The 9,072-nt window shown below is 59.2% G+C and overlaps 1 protein-coding gene across 2 annotated transcripts in view; it reads left to right on the forward strand.

Annotated features, from left to right (window-relative positions):
- The first annotated feature begins 4,475 nt into the window (after nucleotides 1-4,475).
- LOC147091280 (tumor necrosis factor receptor superfamily member 5-like) overlaps nucleotides 4,476-9,072 on the forward strand; it is a 25,468-nt gene continuing 20,871 nt past the window's right edge. The window contains exon 1 of one of the 2 annotated variants that reach the window (XM_085976703.1): nucleotides 4,476-4,632. In XM_085976703.1, the coding sequence (XP_085832829.1) occupies nucleotides 4,612-4,632 (21 nt within the window). In that variant the 5' untranslated portion in view covers nucleotides 4,476-4,611. The remainder of the gene's footprint in view (nucleotides 4,633-9,072) is intronic. The other variant, XM_085976702.1, reaches the window with a different exon arrangement.

Raw genomic sequence — 9,072 nt, forward strand, 5'->3', positions numbered from 1 at the left:
TGAGCCACTTACAAAGTTACGGACAAAAAGCGAGGATGTGGAACCTCAGCATGACCGTTCTGTCAAAGAGCCAGCATAGGCCTGACGGGCCGAATGGCCTCCTTCGGTGCTGTAAGTTTGTATCATTCTATTAGCTCTGGGGGAGAGACCCACAATCGGAACTGAAATTGGCCCGTCTCCTCTCGCCCAGTGCAAGATGTTGCTGAACAGGATTCACGTTTCATTTGGGTATTGGTGTCACTGGTGGCTCTGTGTCGTGTGGACGGAGTTCCCCAACTGGGGGAATCAGCTCCGTGTACTTCCCCACACAGTCCAGCTTGCACTCAACCACAGACAGTGCAGATTCCTTTCTTGCTGTCCGCCCATCAGCGCCCTCCCCAGGGGCACTGACACTTGGGGGGTGGGGTCCCGTGGGCACTGACTGCCCTCCTGTGCCTTGCCCGCTGAGCCCTATTCTCCGCACGTCATCCCCAGGCAGTGAGTGTCGGCCTGATATTCGACCATTGGGGGCATCACCGCCGTGATTCAGTCCCGTCGGGGCGCTGCCCCCCCCCCCAACCTCCTCCAAAACACACACATTCCAGCAGGGGTCACGGGATGGGAGCAGGAACCCGGACTGATTCAACCCCTCCCTAACCCAGGGGTCACTGGACAGTGATCAGGAGCAGGAACCCGGACTGATTCACCCCCTCACTAACCCCGGGGTCACTGGACGGGAGCAGGAACCCGGGCCGATTCACCCCCCTCTCTAACCCAGGGGCCACTGGACAGGGATCAGGAGCAGGAACCCGGGCTGATTCACCCTCTCCCTAACCCAGGGGTCACTGGACAGGGATCAGGAGCAGGAACCCGGGCTGATTCACCCCCCTCTCTAACCCAGGGGCCACTGGACAGGGATCAGGAGCAGGAACCCGGGCTGATTCACCCCCTCCCTAACCCAGGGGTCACTGGACAGGGATCAGGAGCAGGAACCCGGGCTGATTCACCCCCCTCTCTAACCCAGGGGCCACTGGACAGGGATCAGGAGCAGGAACCCGGGCTGATTCACACCCTCCCTAACCCAGGGGTCACTGGACAGGGATCAGGAGCAGGAACCCGGGCTGATTCACCCCCTCCCTAACCCAGGGGTCACTGGACAGGGATCAGGAGCAGGAACCCGGGCTGATTCACCCCCTCCCGAACCCAGGGGTCACTGGACAGGGATCAGGAGCAGGAACCCGGGCTGATTCACCCCCTCCCTAACCCAGGGGTCACTGGACAGGGAGCAGGAGCAGGAACCCGGGCTGATTCACCCCCCTCTCTAACCCAGGGGCCACTGGACAGGGATCAGGAGCAGGAACCCGGGCTGATTCACCCCCTCCCTAACCCAGGGGTCACTGGACAGGGATCAGGAGCAGGAACCCGGGCTGATTCACCCCCTCCCTAACCCAGGGGTCACTGGACAGGGATCAGGAGCAGGAACCCGGGCTGATTCACCTCCTCCCTGACCCAGGGGTCACTGGACAGGGATCAGGAGCAGAAACCCGGGCTGATTCACCCCCTCCCTAACCCAGGGGTCACTGGACAGGGATCAGGAGCAGGAACCCGGGCTGATTCACCCCCTCCCTAACCCAGGGGTCACTGGACAGGGATCAGGAGCAGGAACCCGGGCTGATTCACCCCCTCCCTAACCCCGGGGTCACTGGACAGAGATCAGGAGATGGAGCCTGTGCCTTTCCTGCTGTTTGTGAAGGGGGAAGAGGACCGACTGAGATGCAGCTGACCGGTGTGGGCATCCCGAGCTCGGGCTGTCCCGAGTTAAACTGAAAACAGAAGATGGTAGGCTGAGCCTGACTGAGAGGAAGGAACCGTGTCACAGCGAGAGAAGTTATTCTCACTTCACCATCGGGACCCCCCCCGCCGGCCACGTGAGGATGACTCATTACCCCAGGGGCTGGCATCTGCGGGGAAGGGGAGGGGAGCGGGCCCTGGCGGAGTTTTGTTATTTGAGAGAGAGCGATTACACAATACCAAAAACAACTAGGATCATGTTAGGCCTCTTCGTAAATGCACTGTCTCATCAAACACTCCCAGGGCAGGTACAGCACGGGTTAGATACAGAGTAAAGCTCCCTCTACACTGTCCCATCAAACACTCCCAGGGCAGGTACAGCACGGGTTAGATACAGAGTAAAGCTCCCTCTACACTGTCCCATCAAACACTCCCAGGGCAGGTACAGCACGGGTTAGATACAGAGTAAAGCTCCCTCTACACTGTCCCATCAAACACTCCCAGGGCAGGTACAGCACGGGTTAGATACAGAGTAAAGCTCCCTCTACACTGTCCCATCAAACACTCCCAGGGCAGGTACAGCACAGGTTAGATACAGAGTAAAGCTCCCTCTACACTGTCCCATCAAACACTCCCAGGGCACGTACAGCACGGGTTAGATACAGAGTAAAGCTCCCTCTACGCTGTCCCATCAAACACTCCCAGAACAGATACCACACAGGTTAGATACAGAGTAAAGCTCCCTCTACACTGTCCCATCAAACACTCCCAGGGCAGGTACAGCACAGGTTAGATACAGAGTAAAGCTCCCTTTACACTGTCCCATCAAACACTCCCAGGGCAGGTACAGCACGGGTTAGATACAGAGTAAAGCTCCCTCTACACTGTCCCATCAAACACTCCCAGGGCAGGTACAGCACGGGTTAGATACAGAGTAAAGCTCCCTCTACACTGTCCCATCAAACACTCCCAGGGCAGGTACAGCATGGGTTAGATACAGAGTAAAGCTCCCTCTACACTGTCCCATCAAACACTCCCAGGGCAGGTACAGCACGGGTTACATACAGAGTAAAGCTCCCTCTACATTGTCCCATCAAACACTCCCAGGGCAGGTACAGCACGGGCTAGATACAGAGTAAAGCTCCCTCTACACTGTCCCATCAAACACTCCCAGGGCAGGTACAGCACGGGTCAGATACAGAGTAAAGCTCCCTCTACACTGTCCCATCAAACACTCCCAGGGCAGGTACAGCACTGGTTAGATACAGAGTAAAGCTCCCTCTACACTGTCCCATCAAACACTCCCAGGGCAGGTACAGCACGGGTTAGATACAGAGTAAAGCTCCCTCTACACTACCCCATGAAACACTCCCAGGGCAGGTACAGCACGGGTTAGATACAGAGTAAAGCTCCCTCTACACTGTCCCATCAAACACCCCCAGGGCAGGTACAGCACGGGTTACATACAGAGTAAAGCTCCCTCTACACTGTCCCATCAAACACTCCCAGGGCAGGTACAGCATGGGTTAGATACAGAGTAAAGCTCCCTCGACACTGTCCCATCAAACACCCCCAGGGCAGGTACAGCACGGGTTACATACAGAGTAAAGCTCCCTCTACACTGTCCCATCAAACACTCCCAGGGCAGGTACAGCACAGGTTAGATACAGAGTAAAGCTCCCTCTACACTGTCCCATCAAACACTCCCAGGGCAGGTACAGCACGGGTTAGATACAGAGTAAAGCTCCCTCTACACTGACCCATCAAACACTCCCAGGGCAGGTACAGCACGGGTTAGACACAGAGTAAAGCTCCCTCTACACTGTCCCATCAAACACTCCCAGGGCAGGTACAGCACGGGTTAGATACAGAGTAAAGCTCCCTCTACACTGACCCATCAAGCACTCCCAGGGCAGGTACAGCACGGGTTAGATACAGAGTAAAGCTACCCCTACACTGTCCCATCAAACACTCCCAGGGCAGGTACAGCACGGGTTAGATACAGAGTAAAGCTCCCTCTACACTGTCCCATCAAACACTCCCAGGGCAGGTACAGCACGGGTTAGATACAGAGTAAAGCTCCCTCTACACTGTCCCATCAAACACTCCCAGGGCAGGTACAGCATGGGTTAGATCCAGAGTAAAGCTCCCTCTACACTGTCCCATCAAACACTCCCAGGGCAGGTACAGCACAGGTTAGATACAGAGTAAAGCTCCCTCTACACTGTCCCATCAAACACTCCCAGGGCAGGTACAGCACAGGTTAGATACAGAGTAAAGCTCCCTCTACACTGTCCCATCAAACACTCCCAGGGCAGGTACAGCACAGGTTAGATCCAGAGTAAAGCTCCCTCTACACTGTCCCATCAAACACTCCCAGGGCAGGTACAGCACGGGTTAGATACAGAGTAAAGTTCCCTCTACATTGTCCCATCAAACACTCCCAGGGCAGGTACAGCACGGGTTAGATACAGAGTAAAGCTCCCTCTACACTGTCCCATCAAACACTCCCAGGGCAGGTACAGCACGGGTTAGATACAGAGTAAAGCTCCCTCTACACTGTCCCATTAAAATGATGGAGCCTAGCCTCTTTCCTGCTCTGTGTGTGTGTGAGGGCCTCAGCACAGGCCGGGGTTGGAGCTTGGGCATTTGTGTCAGTGAGCTCAGAGCTATAAGGGGCATTCCATTCAACAGCAGCCCACTCTTTCCTGGATCTCTGAACGCTGTCCTCAGGAGACCCGCCCAGTCAACATAAAACTGAAAGCTCACAGTTCCTGTTGATGCTTGGGATCGGAGTGCAGGCAGGCTGCTTTGTCTCTCTTCACACTCTCTTCTCGGACTATGCTTCCCCTCTGGATTCTGGTAGGTCACCCGCTCAGGGTTAACAGAATGTTTAACAGAATTCGAGCCGCGGTGTGGTTTTGTTGGTGTGTGTGTGAATGGGCGATGGTCAGTGTCGAGGCACATAGCAACTGAACAAGACTCTGATTCCCAGCGCCACTCAATTTCACAATTCACAATTCAAATCGCTTTATTGGCATGATAAGTTACATCTTATGTTGCCAAAGCATCAAAATACATTTATGGTTTACCACATAAACGCAGTTCTATTCATACAGTGTATAAACAGGTATATCCCTGAGTGTATAAATATACATTCGCATTGTTTATATATCTTCTTTTCTTAGTTTACTGGTTGTCCCCTCTGTTCATGGCAAGCTACTCCCCCTCACTCCCAGCTCCACTCCCTCACTCCCAGCTCCTCTCCCTCACTCCCAGCTCCATTCCCTCTCTCCCAGCTCCTCTCCCTCACTCCCAGCTCCACTCCCTCTCTCCCAGCTACTCTCCCTCACTCCCAGCTCCACTCCCTCTCTCCCAGCTCCTCTCCCCTCACTCCCAGCTCCACTCCCTCACTCCCAGCTACTCTCCCTCACTCCCAGCTTCACTCCCTCTCTCCCAGCTACTCTCCCTCACTCCCAGCGCCACTCCCTCTCTCCCAGCTACTCTCCCTCACTCCCAGCTCCCCCTCCCTCTCTCCCAGCTCCTCTCCCTCACTCCCAGCTCCACTCCCTCTCTCCCAGCTACTCTCCCTCACTCCCAGCGCCACTCCCTCTCTCCCAGCTACTCTCCCTCACTCCCAGCTCCACTCCCTCTCTCCCAGCTACTCTCCCTCACTCCCAGCGCCACTCCCTCTCTCCCAGCTACTCTCCCTCACTCCCAGCTCCCCTCCCTCTCTCCCAGCTCCTCTCCCTCACTCCCAGCTCCACTCCCTCTCTCCCAGCTACTCTCCCTCACTCCCAGCGCCACTCCCTCTCTCCCAGCTACTCTCCCTCACTCCCTCTCTCCCAGCTCCTCTCCCTCACTCCCAGCTCCACTCCCTCTCTCCCAGCTACTCTCCCTCACTCCCAGCTACTCCCCCCTCACTCCCAGCTCCTCTCCCTCACTCCCAGCTGCACTCCCTCTCTCCCAGCTCCTCTCCCTCACTCCCAGCGCCACTCCCTCTCCACCAGCTCCAATCCCTCACTCCCAGTTCCTCTCCCTCTCCACCAGCTCCAGTCCCTCACTCCCAGCTCCAATCCCTCACTCCCAGCTCCACTCCCTCTCTCCCAGCTCCACTCCCTCTCTCCCAGCTACTCTCCCTCACTCCCAGCGCCACTCCCTCTCCCAGCTACTCTCCCTCACTCCCAGCTCCACTCCCTCTCTCCCAGCTCCTCTCCCTCACTCCCAGCTCCACTCCCTCACTCCCAGCTACTCTCCCTCACTCCCAGCTTCACTCCCTCTCTCCCAGCTACTCTCCCTCACTCCCAGCGCCACTCCCTCTCTCCCAGCTACTCTCCCTCACTCCCAGCTCCCCTCCCTCTCTCCCAGCTCCTCTCCCTCACTCCCAGCTCCACTCCCTCTCTCCCAGCTACTCTCCCTCACTCCCAGCGCCACTCCCTCTCTCCCAGCTACTCTCCCTCACTCCCAGCTCCACTCCCTCTCTCCCAGCTACTCTCCCTCACTCCCAGCGCCACTCCCTCTCTCCCAGCTACTCTCCCTCACTCCCAGCTCCCCTCCCTCTCTCCCAGCTCCTCTCCCTCACTCCCAGCTCCACTCCCTCTCTCCCAGCTACTCTCCCCTCACTCCCAGCGCCACTCCCTCTCTCCCAGCTACTCTCCCTCACTCCCTCTCTCCCAGCTCCTCTCCCTCACTCCCAGCTCCACTCCCTCTCTCCCAGCTACTCTCCCTCACTCCCAGCTACTCCCCCTCACTCCCAGCTCCTCTCCCTCACTCCCAGCTGCACTCCCTCTCTCCCAGCTCCTCTCCCTCACTCCCAGCGCCACTCCCTCTCCACCAGCTCCAATCCCTCACTCCCAGTTCCTCTCCCTCTCCACCAGCTCCAGTCCCTCACTCCCAGCTCCACCAGCTCCAATCCCTCACTCCCAGCTCCACTCCCTCTCTCCCAGCTCCTCTCCCTCTCTCCCAGCTCCACTCCCTCTCTCTCCCAGCTACTCTCCCTCACTCCCAGCGCCACTCCCTCTCCCAGCTACTCTCCCTCACTCCCAGCTCCACTCCCTCTCTCCCAGCTCCTCTCCCTCACTCCCAGCTCCACTCCCTCACTCCCAGCTACTCTCCCTCACTCCCAGCTCCACTCCCTCTCTCCCAGCTACTCTCCCTCACTCCCAGCGCCACTCCCTCTCTCCCAGCTACTGTCCCCTCACTCCCAGCTCCCCTCCCTCTCTCCCAGCTCCTCTCCCTCACTCCCAGCTCCACTCCCTCTCTCCCAGCTACTCTCCCTCACTCCCAGCGCCACTCCCTCTCTCCCAGCTACTCTCCCTCACTCCCAGCTCCACTCCCTCTCTCCCAGCTACTCTCCCTCACTCCCAGCACCACTCCCTCTCTCCCAGCTACTCTCCCTCACTCCCAGCGCCACTCCCTCTCTCCCAGCTACTCTCCCTCACTCCCAGCTCCACTCCCTCTCTCCCAGCTACTCTCCCTCACTCCCAGCGCCACTCCCTCTCTCCCAGCTACTCTCCCTCACTCCCAGCTCCTCTCCCTCACTCCCAGCTCCACTCCCCTCTCTCCCAGCTACTCTCCCTCACTCCCCAGCGCCACTCCCTCTCTCCCATCACTCCCAGCTCCACTCCCTCTCTCCCAGCTCCTCTCCCTCACTCCCAGCTCCACTCCCTCTCTCCCAGCTACTCTCCCTCACTCCCAGCTCCACTCCCTCTCTCCCAGCTACTCTCCTTCACTCCCAGCGCCACTCCCTCTCTCCCAGCTACTCTCCCTCACTCCCAGCTCCACTCCCTCTCTCCCAGCTACTCTCCTTCACTCCCAGCGCCACTCCCTCTCTCCCAGCTACTCTCCCTCACTCCCAGCTCCACTCCCTCTCTCCCAGCTCCTCTCCCTCACTCCCAGCTCCTCTCCCTCTCTCCCAGCTCCACTCCCTCACTCCCAGCTCCTCTCCCTCACTCCCAGCTCCTCTCCCTCACTCCCAGCTCCTCTCCCTCACTCCCAGCTCCCCTCCCTCTCTCCCAGCTCCACTCCCTCACTCCCAGCTACTCTCCCTCGCTCCCCTCCCTCTCTCCCAGCTCCACTCCCTCACTCCCAGCTCCACTCCTTCACTCCCAGCTCCTCTCCCTCACTCCCAGCTCCTCTCCCTCACTCCCAGCTCCTCTCCCTCACTCCCAGCTCCACTCCCTCTCTCCCAGCGCCACTCCCTCACTCCCAGCTCCACTCCCTCACTCCCAGCTCCACTCCCTCACTCCCAGCTCCACTCCCTCACTCCCAGCTCCCCTCCCTCTCTCCCAGTGCCACTCCCTCACTCCCAGCGCCACTCCCTCTCTCCCAGCTCCACTCCCTCTCTCCCAGCTCCTCTCCCTCACTCCCAGCTCCACTCCCTCACTCCCAGCTCCACTCCCTCTCTCCCAGCTCCACTCCCTCTCTCCCAGCTGCACTCCCTCTCTCCCAGCTCCACTCCCTCTCCCAGCACCACTCCCTCTCTCCCAGCTCCACTCCCTCACTCCCAGCTCCACTCCCTCACTCCCAGCTCCACTCCCTCTCTCCCAGCGCCACTTCCTCTCTCCCAGCTCCACTCCCTCACTCCCAGCTCCACTCCCTCTCTCCCAGCTCCACTCCCTCACTCCCAGCTCCGCTCCCTCTCTCCCAGCTCCACTCCCTCTCTCCCAGCGCCACTCCCTCACTCCCAGCTCCACTCCCTCACTCCCAGCTCCACTCCCAGCTCCCCTCCCTCACTCCCAGCTCCCCTCCCTCACTCCCAGCGCCACTCCCTCACTCCCAGTGCCACTCCCTCACTCCCAGCGCCACTCCCTCACTCCCAGCGCCACTCCCTCACTCCCAGCGCCACTCCCTCACTCCCAGCTCCACTCCCTCTCTCCCAGCTCCACTCCCTCTCTCCCAGCTCCTCTCCCTCACTCCCAGCTCCACTCCCTCACTCCCAGCTCCACTCCCTCACTCCCAGCTCCACTCCCTCACTCCCAGCTCCACTCCCTCTCTCCCAGCTCCACTCCCTCTCTCCCAGCTCCACTCCCTCTCCCAGCACCACTCCCTCTCTCCCAGCTCCACTCCCTCACTCCCAGCTCCACTCCCTCTCTCCCAGCGCCACTTCCTCTCTCCCAGCTCCACTCCCTCACTCCCAGCTCCACTCCCTCTCTCCCAGCTCCACTCCCTCACTCCCAGCTCCGCTCCCTCTCTCCCAGCTCCACTCCCTCTCTCCCAGCGCCACTCCCTCACTCCCAGCGCCACTCCCTCACTCCCAGCTCCACTCCCTCACTCCAGCTCCACTCCCTCACTCCCAGCTCC

Source organism: Somniosus microcephalus, unplaced genomic scaffold, assembly GCF_052327205.1.
Source record: "Somniosus microcephalus isolate GS21.2 unplaced genomic scaffold, FLI_Smic_1.0 unresolved_chr3, whole genome shotgun sequence".
Classification (NCBI taxonomy): Eukaryota; Metazoa; Chordata; class Chondrichthyes; order Squaliformes; family Somniosidae; genus Somniosus; species Somniosus microcephalus.